General features: G+C 40.4%; 3 protein-coding genes across 3 annotated transcripts; all 3 read right to left on the bottom strand.

Annotated features, from left to right (window-relative positions):
- Window positions 1-398: 398 nt before the first annotated feature.
- On the bottom strand, window positions 399-12,257 carry dnajc21 (DnaJ heat shock protein family (Hsp40) member C21). Its single transcript, XM_012840324.3, has 12 exons — window positions 11,830-12,257; window positions 11,508-11,601; window positions 9,584-9,707; window positions 8,028-8,156; window positions 6,177-6,481; window positions 4,849-5,009; window positions 4,315-4,399; window positions 3,802-3,972; window positions 3,639-3,687; window positions 2,801-2,961; window positions 2,220-2,301; window positions 399-724 (listed from the first exon to the last, which is right to left on the bottom strand). Exons 1-12 carry the CDS (start codon window positions 11,924-11,926, stop codon window positions 569-571), a joined length of 1,614 nt encoding a protein of 537 aa, XP_012695778.2. The 5' UTR covers window positions 11,927-12,257; the 3' UTR covers window positions 399-568.
- A 141-nt stretch (window positions 12,258-12,398) lies between these two features.
- bxdc2 (brix domain containing 2) lies at window positions 12,399-15,537 on the bottom strand. Its single transcript, XM_012840325.3, has 10 exons — window positions 15,284-15,537; window positions 14,802-14,913; window positions 14,671-14,714; window positions 14,510-14,580; window positions 14,356-14,405; window positions 14,186-14,259; window positions 14,041-14,091; window positions 13,853-13,954; window positions 13,594-13,722; window positions 12,399-12,915 (listed from the first exon to the last, which is right to left on the bottom strand). The coding sequence occupies exons 1-10, from the start codon at window positions 15,434-15,436 to the stop codon at window positions 12,661-12,663; spliced, it is 1,041 nt and encodes a 346-aa protein (XP_012695779.1). The 5' UTR covers window positions 15,437-15,537; the 3' UTR covers window positions 12,399-12,660.
- Window positions 15,538-15,614: 77 nt separating this feature from the next.
- On the bottom strand, window positions 15,615-19,463 carry rad1 (RAD1 homolog (S. pombe)). The gene is made up of 6 exons (XM_031577408.2): window positions 19,331-19,463; window positions 18,350-18,561; window positions 18,067-18,175; window positions 16,881-17,139; window positions 16,163-16,261; window positions 15,615-16,074 (listed from the first exon to the last, which is right to left on the bottom strand). Exons 2-6 carry the CDS (start codon window positions 18,542-18,544, stop codon window positions 15,894-15,896), a joined length of 843 nt encoding a protein of 280 aa, XP_031433268.1. The 5' UTR covers window positions 18,545-18,561; window positions 19,331-19,463; the 3' UTR covers window positions 15,615-15,893.
- Between the last annotated feature and the right edge of the window lie 1,629 nt (window positions 19,464-21,092).

Consider the following 21,092-nt stretch of genomic DNA (forward strand, 5'->3'; position numbering starts at 1 on the left):
TAATATTTGTATTGCAAGACGGCAGTGACATGCTTTTGGTGCTAAGTCTACATTTTGTATACCCACAAGTCTTGGAGCCTGAATGCATATTGAGGCAGCAACCTCCATATGCAATTCATAAATAGTTTGATAGTGATGATAGTCTGTAGGCGGCTTATTGTCTCTGATCAACACAAAGAACTGTATTTGCCTGCATTCTTAAATGTTAAGGTTTCTGAAATGTTTTGCTACAATGACTGTGGTCATCTTGGTTTTAATGTTTAACCCGCTACATGTGTTGAAGACTGCTGGAGTATAACTCGTTCACAGCGTCCATCCTATACCATGCCATGTGAACACCCATCTACTCTGGGTTTATTGGGAAGAAGCATACCGAAATAAAACGCTGACAAATGAAGTCATTTTCTATTTAAAAACAAATCTAGTCATTTTTAATTTAAAACAAGTTTGGAAACCCCATGGATAGCCATCAGCCTCATGACTCACAGAGCCACTCCCACAAAAGGGGAAAGAAAAAAATAGTGTTCATAGCCGGGCGAGTGTTTAGTCCCGGCCCACGTTGCCATAGTTATCGGTTTTTCCTCTTCTCCTTCTTGCCTTTGGCTGTTGTGCTGGTGTCTGAAGAGAGGGCCGTGGCGTGTCCTGTGGTCTTCAGGTGGTCAAACAGTTTGTTCCTGGTGGGGAACTCAAACTGACAGGACACACAACGCAGGCTCTGCTCCTTCTGTAAACACAGGTGGTCACCGAACAGGAGACACAAAGATTTAAAAGACACACAAACACTTAAGAGAACTGCTTAAGAACTAACCAATCAGAGCATGACTTTTTTTTATGCCAGTGAACACATAGCATTAGGCTTATGGGATAATCTATATGAGACATGTGCGTTTGAAATGTTCAGCTTATTATTCGACATCAGTACAGCACTGCATGTGCTTTACCTAATCATCCAAATCACAAGGAGTCGGGGACCACTTTCTCACTTCAAATGAACAGAATCAGAGTTCACACATGCACATGGGCTAAGGCAGACCTTTTTAGGGTCAAAAGTGATAACATGGATATTCTCGAAAATGTATTTGTGCCGGATAAATGCTACCAACACGTAACGTAGCCTTAGATCTTTAGTTTGACGAGGAGTAGGGCTGCAAGTATTGACTATGTTGATAATCAATTAATTTGTCGATTATATTTTTTTAATTAATCGATTCGTTGAATAGGCCTACTTTAAAAATAAACTAAAATAAAATAATTTAAACAGGTCAAGATCTAAGGTTTGTGCACCAACCATGCTTTTTTCATTAAATAGAGGTTATCAACAAACAACTCATAGAACACTATATTCAATCATTACCACATTAAATTATGTATTTGTTACAGGTAGTTTTAAAACCAGTGTCTCCCCATGTGCAGTGTGCTGCTGCTGACTGCCCTTGTGCCTCTCATCTGATCTGTGATCAGTCAGTGTTAAGCCGAGTTTGGGTCCAGTGCCGTGGGCTTGTGGACGCGCACACAGCCACTGAAAAAGATTCTTGGGGATTTTTCAGGAATGCACTTAAAATATGTGAATAAGTTGGATGGAAACTAATGTCTAAAGAGCTAGTTCATGTTTGCAACGATGTGCTTAATGACATAAACAACTAATTCTCATGTCTCGCATACGCTACGTGAAACTAAATCTTGAAATCTCATGGTTTTTCACATAGCACAGAATAATAATTACAAGTCCAAAGACAAACTGCTGTGCAGTGTGAGCAAGAGACTGCTGTGAGTGGCTCACTACATCTGCGTAGCAGTTATACACGCCAACAATCTTTCAATATTCAGCAGTTCAGCGCCCTCGTCACTGATCAACCTCTTATCTCTATTGGGCAGACAAATGTAACAATATTTTATCTAGGGTTGTGTTATTGTGTTGTCTTTTTGTTAATGTGTATGTGGGTGCTGGGGGTGGCACACAGATTTCAATCACTCAATTATATTAACCTGATTGGCATGTATTTTTATAGTACATTTTTGATGATTAAGTCGATTAGTTGTTGCAGCCCTAACAAGGACTATTAAAAAAAAAAAAAAACACACACATAATAAAACACCCAAGAAAAACCACCATAACACATTCAAAGCTTCATATATAATGCCGGTCTACCCAAAACTAACTCTAGTCTAATAAACAAGGACAAAAATCATTCATGGGAGCATCCATGGGTGGTACGTACCTCAGGGTCTGTCTCTTGAACTTCAAGGGGCTTGCTGCCCTTCTTGGAGTCCTTTCCTTTCTTGGCCTTGGTTTTCAGCGAGCTAGCAGAATGCAAACAGAAACAGGAAAGCGAGTGAGAGGGTAGTTACCGCAGGATGAGATTCCTTTTTTTTTCTTCCCTGGGCACTGTTCATTTCCATAGTTCTTTTCAGTACATGCATAAGTGGACAACAAATATTGACAGCGCAAGTTAAGAATGTTCCGAGCAGCTTCTAACTAAAATACAAACCTCCTCCTCAGTATATGACCTCTTTTAACAGGCTTTTTAACAAACAGAGACCCTCGAAGCATCTAGATTAGTGCAGTAGAGTTTCTTATAAATCTGTTCTATAATGTTATACTCTTGCACAATCTATGGATTTTGACGCATGGTTTCAGTTGTTTCAAGTCCTGAAAAACTGAACAAATGCAATGTAGAGAATACACAGGAATATAACGGTCTTTTTTTACTCACAACATTACTGTCTGACCAGACCAATAGTTTCTAAGTACAGATTAGAAACTGCCTCCAAACCGATGTAAATGAGTCTGGCATCAGACCTTTTATTGTTTGTGGGTTCAGGCTCCTCTGGGATCGCTTCCTCTGCCTGGTCTTCACAGGGTACAGGAGTGTTCTCTACACTGTCAGACTCTAATGGTGGCGTCTCTTCAGAAGTACTGTCTGGAGGTTGACTTGACTTTTCCGGATCTTCAGCAGGATTCTAATGGAGACGGAGAATGACAGAAGAGGGGGCACTATAAGAACACATCAAAAGATGGCAGAGAATGGAGGAAGCTTCCAGAAAACTCTGGAATGGAGGATGGCAAACTTGAGGATGGGTAATAAGACAACCAAACGACTGCCTTAGACACCTGTGCCATATCAGAACATTTAGCAACTTTCACTAAGGAGCAGAAAGAAAATCTAATGAGGGAGTTTACCTTGCTGCTATGGCTACTGGCTAATGTCATACTTCAAAGGCCTCCTTACTTGCTACACGATAAACTGACTGGGCCTGTCAACCTGTGTATAGTAATAGGAATGATTCAATATTGTAATTATTGTAAAATTACCTGTTATAATCATGCAAGTACTGCTTGTATGGATATATGTGAGGCTTTAGTATTTTTCAGTACTGGCTGACTCTAGAGCAACACTAGAGGAACATTGAGGTATGTTTTTGTAAGAAGCTACTTTACACTGAACAATATCGCCAGTTAGCATGTTGGCATGTTAGCACGCTTTTATCAGTGCCAACTGGAATGCTGACGGTGTTTGCATACTTTTCAGGTATTTACGTAGTTACACGCACATGCACACGCACATGCACACGCACACGCACATGCACACGCACACGCACTCGCACACGCTGAAAGCCTGTTTTTGGCCAGAACTCACCTGGGCCATTTTCTGCTGCCTCTTTTTCTTCTTCTGCTTCTTGGACAGCCTGTCATTTGGCAAAAAGATTATGGTTAAAACCCCCATGCTACTTTAAGAATGGTTTAGAGGCATCAGTGTGTGGTGAGAATGGCACCAGTAAGCCTGAAACCAGCTCCCTTACTTCTGCCGGGGGGTGTCCTCCATCTCTTCTACTCCTTCCTCATCCTCGTCCTCCTCATTTTCTGCCTTCTCCCCAGAGTTTGGGGTCAGTGACTCGTCCTCTGCTTCAAGCTGTTGCCGTAGAAACACCACCATCTCTTTGTGTTTCTTAGACTTTTCATGGTTTTGCATGCTGCCGGTGTGAAAGGTAGTCGTTTTAGTGGGTAGTCCCCAACAAATGAAACATCACATGCATCAAGACCACAAAACAGGCATAATGTTTTACAGGTATGCTTTTCTTAATGTCAAATTTTAAAATCAGACAAATGTTACTAAAGAGAGGTTATAAAGAGCACACCACTAAGTGTTTGAAAACACCAGTGCCATATCAATGGAGACACCACGGAGACACCGTGGCGACAACAGGAACCACAAAAAGGCCTTTGAGTGATGGGACATCCTCTCTCATTACCCTGCTCATGGCTAGATGGTGGCAATTTTCTTCCCCTTAGGAGTGAGTGAATATGTTACTCACGCTTTATCTGATTTGAAATATTTATCGCAGGCTGGACAATATAAGCTATCATCGAAATCGTCCATTTCCTCTGTCTGGACATTATCTGCAGAAGAAAGGACACAAACTGTAAGCACACATGACAGTCACATAACTCTTGTAGGATTATTTATTTTGCAGGAAACTGTACTGTGGTTCAGCTGAAAGTCATATCCCTACAATACCCCTTTACATGTCCCTTCACCAAGCCATATATGAATTCAGATCTGTTTGTTTTTTTCTCTTCCATTTCCTCCTTTAACATAAATTATTGAAGCACAAACATAACTAATTTTAACACCAATCCTTTAGGACCTTAGGACTAAACCTTTTTCACTAAGTGTTGGAAAGGGATTTTATATTGCACAAGAAAGAACGTGCATTTGTGAAATGGTGGGTGTTTTTTTTTTTTTTTTTCAATGTCTAGGTCTATTGTGAACGCGTCATATTTATAAGAGCGACCTCACACAGTGTGGGTGTGAAAATGTATGCGTGTGCTGCAGAGTGACCTCTGACCTCCACATCCATTGTTTGTCGTCTCAAGCGTGTCCCCCTCCTCCTCCTCACTCTCAGATGTATCTCCAAACTCCTGTCCGTATCGAGCCTCCATTTGTCGGAGCTCCTTCTCCAGCTCAGTCATGGATGCCCAGCTCTGCTCCTTGTAGTCCTCTGCTAGCCTGCACACAGCACATACCCATGACAAAACCTATGAAATAGCAGTTGAACGTGGGTGATAAGGTTGGACCGACTCTTCCAGTGGGCCAAATAAAGGAGATAGCACTGAAATACAGTGTGTTCATGTGAAGTACAGCAGAAACCCATTACAGTAATACTGTCTGTACTTAGTACATAACATAAGTCCGCCTGAGCAGTGTGTGTCGTTTCCATTTTCTCTGGTCGCTGAAAGGACGGAAGCACAGTACTGCGTCCCTGAAGCGAAGCAGCAACCGATAGTATTGACACGAGTCCTATTTTTGCTGCTTGCCGCGTGTAATAATCCATAGAAAATACACAGAAATGGCCTTTAGGTCATCCTACTCATAAGATACAAACACATTTATGTTCAAAAAGTAAAAAAAAAATCACACAATTGAAATGGGTTCTTCAGCTCATTTAAATGAATGCTATTTGTAAATAAGGCCGACCTCCTCTATTTTAATGTGTTTCGTGACGATTTGTCCAAATTGAGCTATACCCTATACAAATTAACATTAAGATTGTTTTCGACTGAAAAACATAGCTGCTGAAACAAAATGCCCTTATTTGCTGTGTGTAGAGACGCTTTGCTACTCTGCAGCAACATCTCTTCTAGTGTGCCTGACAAAACCGTACCTGCCACTTCTGGGATGGTTCAGCACCGCTCACCCAGCTGGTGTGTTTCAACGCTAAGCAAAGCTAACGTTCAGAAAATTTTAACAAAACTCAATTGGTGCTACTCAGATAATCAGGCTACTAAGACCTGACTGAGCTTGGTATTCATATATATATATATATATATATAGTATTTAGTAGATATCTAGTGTATAACCAATCCTCTTCACCACACTAGCTGTGTAATGGCAAGGACTATGAGGTGATCTGGACTGAATGCCATTACTTGGCACCTTCCATTTCAATCTTATGCCCCTCCTTGAGAAAGCAAGGGAAAGGCTCCCACTTCTCTCTCCCACTTCTGCCAATGTATTCCATGTGTGCACACATGCCTGCACACACTCATTAGGTCAAGTGCTCTCAGGTCTCTGATCCCTCTGGCTTTGCTGCCTCATTGATATTGCACCTCCCATCTCATGATGTTCAGAAGCAGCGCCCGTTGAGCGCGGGGCCGGGCCCCTGTGCAGACGTACTTGGCCTGGCTGAGCTTCTGCTGCCTGCGGAGCTCCTCCGCCTTCTTGGCCTTGGCTGCGTTCTGCTCCTCCACCAGTATCTTGTGCGCCTGCACCCGTTTGTCCCGCTTGCGCACGAAGGCCACCAGCTGCCGCACCAGCTCGTTGCGCTCTTTGCGGGATTTGTCGCGCATCTTTTTGTTCTCCTTCTCCATGGCTCTCTTCTCCCAGCGGTTGGAGGCCCGGCGCGTGTCATACTCCTCCTTCCAGGCGAAGTTCTTGCGCGTGCAGAAACTCTGCCAGTAGGCGTAGAACAGATGCACAACCTAATGGGAGAGAAAGAGACAAAGAGGAACCTGGTCAACGTCACTGCCTTTTCTAAACTGCAAAGACAACATACCCAGCTAGTTGCCTTCTGAATGGGGGGGAAAGAAAATGTGATTGTCATGATCATCACGGCTCCTCGGCCTGTGTTAACGCACTCGGAGCAGTTCTTTTTAGTCAGACTAGTGAACAGAACAGCAGTTTGTACATCCATTAGCTCTGACATTTGGGCTGAGTGATATGGACCAAAAATCATCTTTTATACCGAAACTGGTATTTTATGCTGAATACATAAGCATGCCGATACACAATATATAAATATACAGTATATATATATATATATATAGGTATTTTCTACTAAGTGGGCTAAATGTTCAGTTGTATCTCAAAGCCATTGCAGTGACAATGTTTTGCAGAACGTGATTAAACTGCATGAATAGTGCATATAAGTTTTGATTACCCATTATTTTATTTTTTAAATAATGGACCTATTTAAATCAGTCAGGAGCATGCCAAGGCTGTAAACGCACTCACAAGAGAGTAAAGGAAATCTCTTGCCAGTTCCACCAAGTGAAAAACTATGTAATTATATCCCAGTGTTTACAGTTTACCAATTCACCTAAACACCAACAGATTTTGTAGTAGACAAAGCACCAGATCGCGTTCGTTTTGCCTGCAGATATAATGTTAGCACTAAACCGTATTTCCTACAGTTAACATCAGTGCAAGTGCATTGGATAAAACCAGAAATGTATTTCACAACCATAAAGATATCTTAGCAGGTAGGGAACTGTCTTCTGTCTTTTTGAGAGGTGTTATTTAGAATGGTCTGGAGTTAACTTGCTCTGTTATAACAATAAGCTAATTAGACCTGTTGCTGGTGTCAAAAAGTTGACACCTTTTTCATTTATATTTTACCACAAAGTTACTCACTTTAGTGTCCATGCCATCTTAAACAGAAAATACAAGTTCGATTTGCAAAAGCGTTTGAGTGCATTGAGTCGGAGTCATTTCTTGACTGGACAACTGTGGCTGCTTTCAATGGTGATAGTTGAAATAGTAAGACGGCTACATTCTGAGCTGTTATGCAGCAGGAAATAGAGGAGAACTGTGAGAGTGTGAGAGAGATGATGAAAGGTGCAAGCACTGGCAGCTTTACGGAAGAGAGGGGGTACGGAACGCAACTTCAAACTAGATTGGTATAAATGGTATTCTATCATCCTAAAAATGACCCAGACCTAATTGAATCAATGACTTTGGTATCGCAAAATGCTGTACCACGTGAGAATCAGAGAATGCTCTCCACACACTTAAGTGACAGACTAAAACCCAAATATTGCACACACACACACACACACAATAACACACACACACAATGTCTTGACATTTCTGTTTTTTACATTCAACCCATCTGCAGTGGCACTTGAGGCTGGGCCACTTCCATGTCCCTCCTCTGCGAATCAATGGAGGCAGCTAAGAGGCAATGTCAGTACAAAGCCATGGTTCCATATTTCTGCTCACGGCCTGGTTTTGGATTTAGTAGCCTACCGTATCAAAATCACTCGGGGAGTCACCGAATGATGGGAACTCGTCCTCCTCCTCGTCCTCCTCTTTACTGTGCTCCATCTCCTCATTCATGATGGATTCAAACAGGGTTCTGTAAACTGTATAGAAGCCCTGGGGAGGGGAAATCAATAGTGTGTGTGTGAGATGATGGGACGCTTTGGTACACAGCTGCTTGCACAGAGACTGGCATTTCAAGGATTACAAAAACACTCACTCAAAACTCAAATAATGATTGATGAATGAAGGAAGAAAGAACACAAACAATAACGCATCATACTTGAATCAAATATCAATAATCAATCATTGTATCAACATAAACAACCCTGACATGACAACTGTTGCCTGCTGCCCTCTGCTGGCCTCTAAACATATTATTATGCCATTACAGGTGCCGTATGTGTGGCCCAGATACTTTATCGATACCTAATTCCATTAACTATTAAGTAATTGAACTATTAAAGTAGGGTCCGTTTGATAGCAAAGGTAAAGTTCTATGCAAAAGGTTGCAAAAGAAATGACAGATTTAGCAGATTTTTTAAGTGATTTTTTTTTTACAGCAAACAGACATTAAATAATAGCCGTGTTCAAACTGCAGAAAGAAACCCAGTTTTCCCCTACATGCGGATGTATATGTAGGTGGCCCGTACGTGATTGCAATCTGAACCGGCCAGATCGGACCTATTTGTCCTTGTCTATGGACAATGGCAGCAGCTATGACAGCGTTTCTAGCCACTCGGGTTTGTCTCCTCCTTCGCAAAGAGTTTGAACATTAGCTTGAGCCTGCAGAACACATCATTTGCACAGCAACGAGGTGATTGCTGTGTTCTCCATCTTCGGAGGTGCTCTAAACTTGTGCTTTTACGCATGCAGGTCATTTCAGGACAGTTCCCAGTTCACACAGATTTAAGTCACATTCTAAAACAAATGGGAACACACACCTGAAAAAGAACATGAGATCTGAGAGAAAAGGGCTGAAGTCTGAACACGGCTAATTAGTCTGTTTTCAAATGCTAATGCAATGTTACGAACATAACATTTTGATCAGAGGAAATTTCGAACTGAAAATGCTACGATTTCTGTTTTAAAACATGTTGTTTCGTGGGCATCACATTGCTTATTTCAGATCCTCTGTCAGTTGCTGGCGTAAAATATTTCCAGTTAAACAAGTTAATGTTATGTTCTCAGACATTAGTAATGGAAGGGTGCTCCAGCTTTTGCACATGCCATAATTAGTTCCACTTTTTTTTTTCTATGTTTAAGTTCATGAAATAAAAACAGTGCATTAACATTTGAAGAAATTCACATTTTTCTCTGTCTGTTTCCTGTTGGGGTTGTATTTGTATTGTATACAACTCTAAAGTCTTGACAGAATTTGTACGAGGTTCAAGCTGTTATTGGAAGTCTAAGAAAACATCATGGATTTTACCCAAATTAAATATCTCCTTAGAAGTTCAGGGTACCCTGTGACGGAGGTCACCTCCAACACTGGCAACTAGCACATTTATGCAAAGGTTTGTATTTAATAGGATCTCACCCACCTTCTCATCATCACCAAAACCGGAGTAACAGGAGGCAGTGAAGTACTGGACGAGGTCAACACTGTCATCCTTGTAGTCTCCGACGACTCCCCCTTTAAGAAGAGCGTCCCGGTGATTATCGTACCTGTAGAGAGAGGCAGAAAAAAGAGACAGACTTTTTAAGCCTCCTCCCTTGGAATTCATTGTCTAGTCTCTGTCTGTAGTGGTTTTCTGCAGTGCTCAGGAGAACCATCACCGGTCTGGCAAAAGTCAATCAGAGAAACCTTGAGATTTTATTTGATTGCACAGAATCCTTCTAAGTGTGTCTGCACGCATCATCCAGCAGAAGAACTGATCTCCAAAATTACTAATGTAAGTTAAAGATTCTTCTAAACATTTTAAGTAAGTGTATTATTTTTGTTTTGTACAATTTCGTAGTGAAAAAAGGAAAGGACCACCAAGCAAAAGTTTGGGCACCCCAAAGAGATACGAGTTCTCAGATTACCAAGGGCTCAGACCTTAATTAGCTTGTTAGGGCTATGCCTTGTTTATTATCATTAGGAAAGGCCAGGTGATGCAAATGTCAAAGCTTTATGAATACTCTGACTCATTATACCCTCCCAACAATCAGCAGCCATGGGCTCCTTAAGCAGCTGCCTGGAAATGTAAATAATTGATGCCTATATGGCAAGTGAAGGCTATACGAAGACAGCAAGGTGATTTCAGGCAGCCGTTTCCTCAGTTCATAATGTAAATTAATAAATGGTAGTTAACAGGAACGGTGGAGGTAAAGTGGAACTCTGAAAGACCAAGAAAACGTTCTGCAAGAACTGTATGTAGGATTGCTAGAAAGGCAAATCAAATCAAAAGACCTTCAGGAAGATTTAGCAGACTGTGGTGTGGTGATGGAGTGGACGACTATTCTACAGTGCAGCAACACCTGCAGCACAAAACCATGGATGGCCAGTGAGAACAAGAAGTTTGTTTATCAGTCTTTCTTATGACTATAACAACAACATGAATTTCAGGATGTTATTAAAAACTAGTTACCTACAACAACATACCTTGAAACTGGTAAAAACATGATTGATGTGGGTTTAAGACTGTCCAACACACAGTTTAATTAAACAAAGCTCAGAAGATTCAAGTGAGAGACTATGGGGCTTGTGTGTAAAAGTATGTTTAAACTCAGGGTATTGTTTTCAGAAGGATACAGATTAAGGCCATCTTAAATTTCAGAATACAGAACATGTCTGCTGATAGCTAGACCTATTTGTCTGCTACTGTAAAGCAATCAGTGTGTGGTCTTCCATAATACACAAAATATATTTGAAAAGTTTAGTTATCAACATGGACGCAATCCACACAAAAATCCCCTCATATTTAAATGTCAACAACCAGATAGTCAGATGAACCTTGTGGGGGGAAAAAAGTTGTCTAGCCCTCATGCTCTTCCACTATAATTGACAGCAAAATTGTAACCTTGGTTTATATCAATATGCTAACACCAATTCAGAGGGAGTGCCTTTGAAGATTACTTAACATACCATTATCTTTTGAAATATCTACCAGGTCATATTACACCCAACTAACAGGAACGACATAATGCTGTAAGGAAAACTGCCTGTTATTGAAGATTAAGTAGATAGCCAGGTGACAGTTATGTTTACCACATTGTAAGACACAAATTCAAGACCACATGATTTACATGCAGGCGCCCAATCAGCATTACACCATAGCCAATTACACTTCTGGCCAATGTCCTTCTCTGGGAAGCTTGATAATTTAGGACATGCGTTTTAAGGCCGCCACGGACTTTCATGAACCAGAACCAACCTTGGCATTCTATAATGTGCATTTCAGTTGACATGCTTAGTTTAGCCCAATAACTTCAGAATGGAGCAGCCAGCCGCCACCCGTCCTAACCAGGCTAAAGTACACATACCAAGCCCTCTCCTGTGGATCGCTGAGGACCTCGTAGGCCGCCTGGATCAGCTTGAACTGCTCCGCTGCTTCCTCTGCGTTGTCCAAATTTTTATCTGCCAGTTACACGAAACGGGCAGTGCATATTAAGAGAATGGTATACCATCAAACAATATTGAGAATACACGGTCCTAGCGTAAATAGTCACCATTGCCTACATGTTCATATGTTGACCTTATGAACCCCCAAATACTTAATCTGGCGCTTAGTCTTTGCCATTAAGTATGCTAAATTCTCTGGGTCATGTCCAATTCCAGTAGCTTACTATGCTAGTGAATGCTTACCTGGATGCCACTGCAAAGCTAATTTCCTGTAGACCTTTTTCAACTGATCGTCCGTCGCGTCCGTTTTAACGCCAAGCATTTCGTAATGGCACTTCATTTTAGCGTATAATTAGTCAGAGACGTAATACTTAAACATGAACCTAGATCTTTCGTTAATGTTAGTTAGCCAAGTCAGCTACTGTGTGACGGCATGGGCTCTGTCGACAGTATCTCGCTCTTTAAGTTACTTATCTAGGTTCTTCTGAGATAAGCATTACATTTTTCTTTACAAGTAAACTAGAGCCAACATCTTCAGAAAACTGTAAAACTCGATTACTATCAAAACCTGCAGTAAACTACGCAGTGTCAATTTTCTCTTAACCAATTTCAATGTGGAAACCTGCGACCCCAACACCGGTGAGTGATCCCAGAGAGGCGCTCACATATGACGTCATTCCAGTATTGGGATGTACTTAAAGGCACAATGCACTACATTCGACAAACTGATTGTGTATGATCGATGTGTTTTATCCTCCTTCAGATATTACAGCCAACCAAACTGTTGTTCTGTTATTTAAAAAACCAACTGATTTGTTTGTCAAAAGTTTAATTTATTGAAAAACATAAGACTGCAAGTCTGTTGATGAAAATGTCTTAACAGCATAAATCCATATAATCATAAAGGAGACTTTTAAACTTGTTGGGATACTCTCCATGGGATACCCATGGTACACGGAACAATCTACATGACATTTCAGATCATTCTCTCTTGCAAAAGGTTCTTGAACACGTCCATTATCTATAACAACTGAATATGCAGGAAATCACTCTGGTTTTATTTTGAACAGTACTTTATCTTAGACCCTTGCGCTTTAGTCTGGTCTTCCTTCTAAGTTCTGTGAGTCTGCTTCTCTTCAGCACCTTAGGCGGGGGCGCCTCCAGCTCAATCTCCACAGGTTTCTCCACCCCAGGGGTGTCAAAGACATCATCAGTCACATCGTTCTTCAGCACCTCCTTTGTCTCATTTCTCTTGGCCTTCTGAACCTCCCGCACGAGCTGGCGCTCCCGTTGCTTAGCAGCCACTGCCAAGCGGATCATCCGCCGGTTCTGCATGCAAAGGAAGGGGACAGGATAAACATTAGTAAGCATGTTTACCTCACATACACTACACACAGATTGTGTAGCTAAAACCCCCACTGTACTGTTCCAATGATGGCACTTCCAGTATGGATACTGTTTATTAAAAGCGTCTGTTCAGTGTGCTCAGTGTTGTGTTCAGGAAGTGTTTTATGTGTTAACCAAATTAAAAGGTCCACAATTAAAATGTAGGATTTTGTGGCATCTAGAGGTGAGGCTGCAGATTGCAAGCAACTGAAAAGCTCTCCCTTTCCAAGTGAGCAGGATAAACTATATTGGTCGTCAGGTGCCATAAAAAAAAAAAATACATAAAAACACCAAAAGGCTCTCTAGTCTCTAGTATCAGTGTTTTTGGTTTGTCCATTCTGGGCTACTGTAGACACATGGCAGCACAAGAGTGAGGATCATTCTAAACTAAGAAAAAATGTGATTCTTTAGTAGATACACTAATGAAAACATAATTATGAATACTATATTCCATTTCTACTGATTGATCACATGAAATCTTCCATAATGCACTTTTAAGCATTACAACCATCTCCCATGTCTCAATGCATTCCATGTAATTTCTAATTTCAATTCAGTTTGGAACCAAATTTGGAGCTCCTAATTAAAACATTTGCAGCTTAAGGGCTAACAAAATCCTACCATGTTTGGCGACGTGAAATGTGGGTTTTCATAGAGCGTAGGCCCACCAAAACTTCCTTGAAAGATTTTGATGAGATTCAACACAAAGCGGGGTCCAATTTCCACCAATGAAGCATCCTCTTCAATGATCTACCAGTCAAACAACAGTCTTCAGTCAAACAACTGTTCATTGTACTGTGTACGGTTCACTACAGAATAATAACACTAAAACCGAATTATAACATGCATGATGATCTGAGAAAAGATGCACATAACTGACCTGGTAATTCCTGAACCATATCCTGTTGTCCGCAATTGTAAATGTGAAGACGTGATCCACGAATGGCTGGCTCTTTGGGTGATACTGAGGAGTTGCAAAAGTCTGCAGAAGTGGCATGTTTGTTAGCACCCTCTCTAAATCAGCAATAAACTCAAAAAAATGATGTTTTACTTCATTAATAAACATACCTGGATGAACAGCTCCTTCAACAGAGAGTAATGCGGAGCCGTGTCAAATTGCTGTGGAGATCATGAAACGACAATGTGAATGAGATATAGGAAGTAATACAAAGCAGCTCTATAACCTACAAATTCAGTCTGGGAGTACACTCACAGGGTCAAATGACAGCAGTGGTCTGGATCCTTTAAGGCAGTTACCGGTCATTTTGAGCTCCGCCAGTGTGTGCACTTTAGAAAAAACAAACAAACAAAAAAAGAGTTATGGTGAGTTTAAATCATACTTTCTGCAAACCTGGCGAACACATAATGCTAAAAGACACTCACCATTTTGAACCAGAAATTTGGCAGAAGGTCCATGGGGGACATTAGAAATCCTGAAAGAAAATATAACATTTAAACGTCGTACAGCATTATTAACCATACATACATATGATCCCACACAGATGTAACCACTTAATTTGCATGGTGGCAAACTTACCACATGTAGAGGTCCTGCTTTTTCTTTGCCTCAAAGAATATACACTTGTTACAGTTCTTGATTTCACACACCTTAAAGAAAGAAAAAAAAACATCAAGGTCTGTCAACTTGCAACCTACAACGTGAAACGGGAGGAATAGCCAAGTAAAAATGTGTCCAACCTCATTGACGACGAACAGCTTGTCCTTTCGGTCCATTTTTGTGTCTGAAATTATTGCAGACAGGGATTTAGTTCAAATAATTGTAATGTAATGTAGCGTTAAACCCACACAACTGTACGTGGCCAACCTACCAGCTTTGGCATGAGGCATCATTGTCCTTAGATCCTGCATTAAGTGTCGAGTTCTGAAGTTGATACCCCTCGAAGAAAATATCAGAACGCGTTCTTTGTTCTTCCATTTTCCCTGCCAAATGGTAAAAACATGTATGAACATTGTGGAATTATATCTGATTACAGAGTAAGTTACAGTCGCCAACATGCTTAGACACAAACTAACATCAGAACTCTCCACCTTCTGTGACGATACACATCAGTTCACTTTAAAGACGTAGCTAATTTGAGGCTACCCATCACTCTCAAAATGCATAGATAACAAAATATTTTTGAAACTACTGACAGCCTATGAATAACCAGACACGTTACAGGACAGCAAGCTTATGAACAGTATAACAACGGGCCAATTCACATGTCACCAAATAGGCTAGTTACTTAACGTTAACTACCTAGCATTGTGTTTATGTAGAAGGCATGGCGAGCTGACAATCATATCTTACCATTGAAACCGGTGCTGGAATGTTGATTTCACTCGTTTGTGTCTGGTCTGTATTGACATTCTTTTCGGCGTTTTCATTTTCCTCAAATTTAACTTTTTTCGCTTTTTTACCTCCAGGACCTTTTCCCCCACGTTTCCTCTTGAACGCCGACATCTTGCTAAACCTCGTTCTACGGCAAGCGGGTGGAAGTCATGGCGGAAGTTAACGCACGAAAGCAAGTAACTCAGGAAGTACAGCGCCCCCATGCACACGGGAGTTGACCTTCTCCTCTGCTGCCGATCGTATGAAAAGCAGTCTCGCAGGAGAGTAGTTTATAACTACAAGATGATTGTTTTGTTTTTTTATTTTTTATTATCATCATCATTATCATTCAAATACATAGATTTAATACAAACATAAACCTTATTAAGCCCCCTATACAATGTCGCTGACATCACATTCCAATATAACAAAATGGAAAAAAACTCCTCTTATTCACAGACCAAAGAAATGACAACATCATGAAATTAACGAACAGACTTGGAACACACAAAGTGTTCCAAAATGTTATACTCAGAAATGTTATGCAGCTGGGCATATGACTGTGTAATATGTAAAGAATAATTTACTATTATGATTCCTCATCAACTTCCTCATCTGGTGAACAGAAATACTCCACAAAGCAGATCTGCCCATCATCATTGCGCACCAGGTATTGCAGTGACAGAAATCCACGGGAATCTGTGCGCACAGACACCTTGCAGGACAGAGCCAGTGCCTTTGTTGATGGCTTAAGTAAGGACATCTTATATCTGCAAAAAAGATGAAGATATTCTTGTTGTTAGTGAAGACAAACTAGAAAGATGTAACAGCATAACATCATTCGGAGGACTAACTAACTTGTTGGTCTGTGTTGTGGTGCACTGGAAGAGCTCCATCATGTCGGAGTCCTTGGGGTAATCATAATGTGCATTTCCAGAGTTTCCAAATGTGGACAACCTACGGGAATGGAGACGAAACACAGATTTTCAATACAAAGGTATCTCTACAGGCTCCTCCTTCAGATGACGAAGAGAAACTATGGGTATATGTGATCAAACACTGTTCAGCTCCACTCGAAATATCACATATTTGTCATGCCTGACGTGGGTAAGAGCAGTAGAAATAACACAAAATAGCATATCTACCCTAAAAAGCCTGTCCATCATACCATTATGCACCTGGTGCCATAAGACTGTATTTCAAATCACTGGTATTAGAGTGGAAACCCTCACTTGAGAAGATCACTGGTATTAGAGTGGAAATCCTCACTTGAGAAGATCTTAGCCACTGAGGATGGGAAACTTTGATTTACTAGCTGGTTCCACTTAGATACTGACCGTTTACTTGCAAGCTCAGTCATGAGCTTATCACTCCAGTTAGATGCTTTCAATCTAACCCCTGCTCCTGAGTGACAGCTAACCCAACCAATCTAATCCCTGCTCCTGAGTGACAGCTAACCCAACCAATCTAATCCCTGCTCCTGAGTGACAGCTAACCCAACCAATGTGCAGTGGAACACTGAGGGCCCACAGTGAATACAACAAAAATGGGGTACCAGACAAACAACTGGCATTACCTGAAAAATGGCTGACAAGGCGACATAGTGATTTGGAGGATCTCACTTGTCATGTCCAGTTCAGAGAAGGCCTCTCTCAGGCTATCTGACTGTAGGATGACCTTATTGGTGACATCTGTGCTGCAGAAGTCAAAGTCTATTGGTTCCTCTGGTTCCTGGGTGTTGATCTTGCACACGGTCACCACTCCACCTTCTTCAAGGAAGAGTGTGAGCGGAAATCCATAGCCACTGTAGCACATGCGCAATGCTGTTGTGACTCCTTTATTAAGAGGAAAGACATTGACATATAACTATAGAATATTAGATTTTTCTGCCACAACCCTCAAAACATTAGACTCATCATTGTTTGTAACTTTCATGGCATCCTGCATTAAGGGGTATACATTGGCTTTACAAAGTTTTTGGAATACGTGCAAAATTTTGTTTTATAGATAATTGAATATGAAATGAGAGTCTTCAGAAAAACAAATGCTTTTAAACTGTACTGTAATTTGGTTTGTCATTATGGGTTGATTAGTGCAGCCTGATTGCCAAAAAATACATTAAAGTTATTGTTAAAGGTTGAGTCTACTATTCTGGCAAAATGTTATTGATATTTGAGCTCAACAGCCAATCAAATTACACCCCTCCCTTGGTCCTGGTCCTGAGGCAACACAATGATTGGCTGGAATTGTTTACAGAGCCAACGCTGTGTACGAACACAATAGTTTCAGCACACATACAGAACAGACAGCTAGAAGATTCTGAGGAGCAATTTGCTGAATTTGACCAAAAGTGTTTTGGATTAGAATCATGGAGCGCACCTTTACAAGAGGTGCAAAATGGTAATTGTCTAAATACTTCCCCAAGCCACTACAGCCACTTCATTATACAGAAAGGTTTCCTTTTAAAGGTATGGTCCTTGATGTTGGCGAAAGATTATTCATAGTTAAACTCAACAGCATGCACCCCAAAAAGTGTAATGGATTATAATCAAAGACCACACCTTTAAGGGCCCCATAATACAATTGATCAAACTCTTCCCCCGTCCTATCTAGTTAGGCATATTTAAGTACACAACACATACCAAATATCAAAGCATCTAGTGCGTAACTACAGTACATAAACAACATAAAGCAATAGGTACCTTCACCACAAAAACATGAACAATCTACATACTAGTGAAATATCACCAACCAAAAATTACCTGGTACAGTGCTTCCTCCAAAGATTGTGAGGCAATCGAGGAGGACTGTAAGATTAATTTGAAATCCCACAGAATCTTCTTTCATGACAAACTCCTGAAAGATTTCCGCCTGAATTGCAATCAAACACATTAAACTCAGTTGAGACTACATCATGACTGTAAAATCAGGTCAACATCTAAAATATTCCATGGGGACTAGGGCCCTTGACAGGCTTTTGTGACACACACAATCGCTTTAACGGGTTAAAACTGGATGTGAAAAGTAAAAATGAAATAAACAAACCTGTATAAAGGCATTTGCTTGCAGACACTTGGAGTCCTCTACAGTCACTTTCAATCCATTCCGCGTGGCGTTAAAAATGGCATGGTCTTTAAAAGTAATGGCTTTAAGGATGTTAGAAAGATTTCTGACATTATCCAGAGTCGCAACAAGGACATACTGCTCATCCCCTGGTTGAGACTCAGTAGACAGTGGCATGTTTGGACACTGTTCACCTGAAACACACATTAGATTGATAGGTGAAAATTCACCCTAGTTACCTCAGGACTCCGGAGCTGCATATAAGTATATTTATTAGACAAACAACAATTGCAATTGGGCTCACTCACGAAACAAGTATGAAAGTGAAGCCCTGATAAACACATCGCACAAGGTTTATATAGACAGAAGTTTAGCGTTCAGCGAGATAACCACGTGGTGGATTTCTGATATCCGAGGCAAGGATGGAAGTTTTGCAAGGTCGGAAGAAGCACAGTTCGAACCTTCTTATCACATCTGGTCTAACCATGGTCTAAACATGCTCTTGTACATGTGCAGACTAAGTGGCACCTAATATTCTAAGTTACACACACGCAGAAACACAGAAAAGCCATGTTCCTGCTTACATAAGTACATGATTCATATAAGGTAATTAATAATACAAGGCACTTGATTATTATATTCTTAAGTCATTAACAGTGTTTGGAAATTATCTCCATCAGTTCACCTGAAACACACATTAGATTGCATCAGTATTGTATACTGTTATTTTTTGTACAGACCAATCTATAATAGTGAACTACATTGCTTACACAGATGGTAGGGAAACAACTTCGATAAACTAACAAGGTTTTCAACTCAGTAAACTTCAGACAGCTAGTGACCTATCTAGCTGACTAGCTAACGTTAACATGGGTAGCCCATTATACACTGACAGCTAACTAGCGTTATAAACAAATAGCTATTCGCATACATTAGTTAGCGTAGGTTGCTTATATGACTTACTGAGCAAAATTGTAATCAGGACATTTACATGAAAAGAGAATATGGAGCGTTAAAAGTCATTCAAATAATTTTCAAGGGCCGCGCCATCTCACTAGTAGCGTGTAGCCAGCGACAATAACGATAATATCAACATGCCCAAATAAAAGTCAAAATAAAAGCCCAAACTGATTTATTTTTAAATGATCGTCTACTGATGAACTGCAAATTGTGTGCCTGAGAAAACAATTGTGCATCCTTGATACGGGGGTGAAATCCTTAAGTACTTAAAGGAAATATATAAATATGTGTATGTTGCCTGATTCACCTCGGTAGGCAACAAGGTTTTTTCCCCTCTGTATCTTTCAGCATTGCTTGTTTGGTCTTTTTACATGTAAATGACATTGCATGTAATGTAGCAGATACTGCAACCTTCCCTGTCTTGCTAACTGATAAGAAATGCAAAAGTTACAATTTACTCTTTGTTCCAGCTCTCATGGGTATATATATAAATATTGTTTGTGCGGTTTGTGTATGTTTTGTACTTACAAGTATATTATAAATAGTGACACAATAAAGGTCTTGAAAAACTCCCCTCTGGTAAGAGACTGCGGTCCATTAGGACCAAAACCTCATGCCATAAGAACGGTTTCTTTCCAGCAGCAGTCAGTCTCATCAACAATGCCCACAGACTTCAGTTTCAGCCCACGGACCGCTATTCAGTGCATCACATTGACACAACCTTGCGCTGTTGCACATTTCCAAGATTCTCCCTTTAAATTCATATTGATACTTATTTAACTTAATACATTTTTATTCAGACTTTATTTTATATTGTTTCTTTTGTGGGAAGAAATGCAACATGCAACCAAGGCAAATTCCTTGTATGGAAACCTACTAGGCAACAATCCTATTTATGATTCAGATTCTGAATCACTTTTCAGTAGGTACGAGGGCATGTTCATTGCCTTCCCCTATGTCTTCCCAACTGATATGGAGGCAAATGTTCCAAAGTCAAGCTTCTCTTTAATACCACTTGTATACGACACTTAGCTGTATCCTGAAAAAGGACATGTTTTTTTTTTTTTAAAGGTGTGTTTGTTTTTTATCATTTGCTCACCAGCCACCACTGTTGTAAATAAATATTGCACACATGTATTTCTGTTAGTTTGTGTGTGTGTGTATGTTAACAATATGAATTGCATAATCTATATATACTTTAAATAGGTCATATCATAGGGAAAGTTCAACTCACAACTATGTTCTGCCTATCCTACACAGTCTATAGGTAAAATTTCTTCAGTAATGTATGGGGTAATGTAATTTTTTTTTAAATCAGCTGTGTGGCCCTTGGTGTGAAATGCAACCTTCTGGATTTGGTGATCTATAATACATTTTATGAAAAAAAATAATGATAATAAACAATCAAAAAACGAAATGTTGTGTAACTAACAGGCATTGCATTCCATGGTTATTTGCCAGATGCGTCTGCTAAAATGACAATTCGCAAATGCAATGTGCAGTGTATTCATAGTTAGCAGCATGAAACGTTGAAACATTTGTCAAACCGGATTTGTAAACAAAATTTTGAAGCATACTTTTATTTTGACGCTTTCCGTCTTATACTGCCGCTTATTGTCGCTAGCTCCATGGAACTCATAACACTTCTTTGGCATTCATTGTCCGATCGGAAAACCTCAATGGGGACTACTGCCACTTACTGTGCTGGAGTGTGAAAAGCACCCGGCTCCTGGTCGGCCTAGTAGCTGCAAAGTCGTCTGTGGTA

This window comes from Clupea harengus, chromosome 12 (genome assembly GCF_900700415.2).
Source record: "Clupea harengus chromosome 12, Ch_v2.0.2, whole genome shotgun sequence".
NCBI classification, from domain to species: Eukaryota; Metazoa; Chordata; class Actinopteri; order Clupeiformes; family Clupeidae; genus Clupea; species Clupea harengus.

What these genes read in the sequence shown, in the direction of transcription:
- dnajc21 (XM_012840324.3), bottom strand. Translation starts at nt 11,926, where the DNA reads ATGAAGTGCCATTACGAAATGCTTGGCGTTAAAACGGACGCGACGGAC. An exon ending in CCCCGAGTGATTTTGATACG is followed by an intron (nt 6,482 to 8,027) that starts GTAGGCTACTAA and finishes CTCTCCCATTAG; the next exon opens with GTTGTGCATCTGTTCTACGC. An exon ending in GGCAGCAGAAAATGGCCCAG is followed by an intron (nt 2,962 to 3,638) that starts GTGAGTTCTGGC and finishes CGTCTCCATTAG; the next exon opens with AATCCTGCTGAAGATCCGGA.
- bxdc2 (XM_012840325.3), bottom strand. Translation starts at nt 15,436, where the DNA reads ATGTCGGCGTTCAAGAGGAAACGTGGGGGAAAAGGTCCTGGAGGTAAA. An exon ending in CAAATTTCTGGTTCAAAATG is followed by an intron (nt 14,260 to 14,355) that starts GTGAGTGTCTTT and finishes TTTTTTCTAAAG; the next exon opens with TGCACACACTGGCGGAGCTC. An exon ending in CACTGCTGTCATTTGACCCT is followed by an intron (nt 14,092 to 14,185) that starts GTGAGTGTACTC and finishes TGATCTCCACAG; the next exon opens with CAATTTGACACGGCTCCGCA.
- rad1 (XM_031577408.2), bottom strand. Translation starts at nt 18,544, where the DNA reads ATGCCACTGTCTACTGAGTCTCAACCAGGGGATGAGCAGTATGTCCTT. An exon ending in TGGAGGAAGCACTGTACCAG is followed by an intron (nt 17,140 to 18,066) that starts GTAATTTTTGGT and finishes CTCTTAATAAAG; the next exon opens with GAGTCACAACAGCATTGCGC. An exon ending in ACCACAACACAGACCAACAA is followed by an intron (nt 16,075 to 16,162) that starts GTTAGTTAGTCC and finishes TCTTTTTTGCAG; the next exon opens with ATATAAGATGTCCTTACTTA.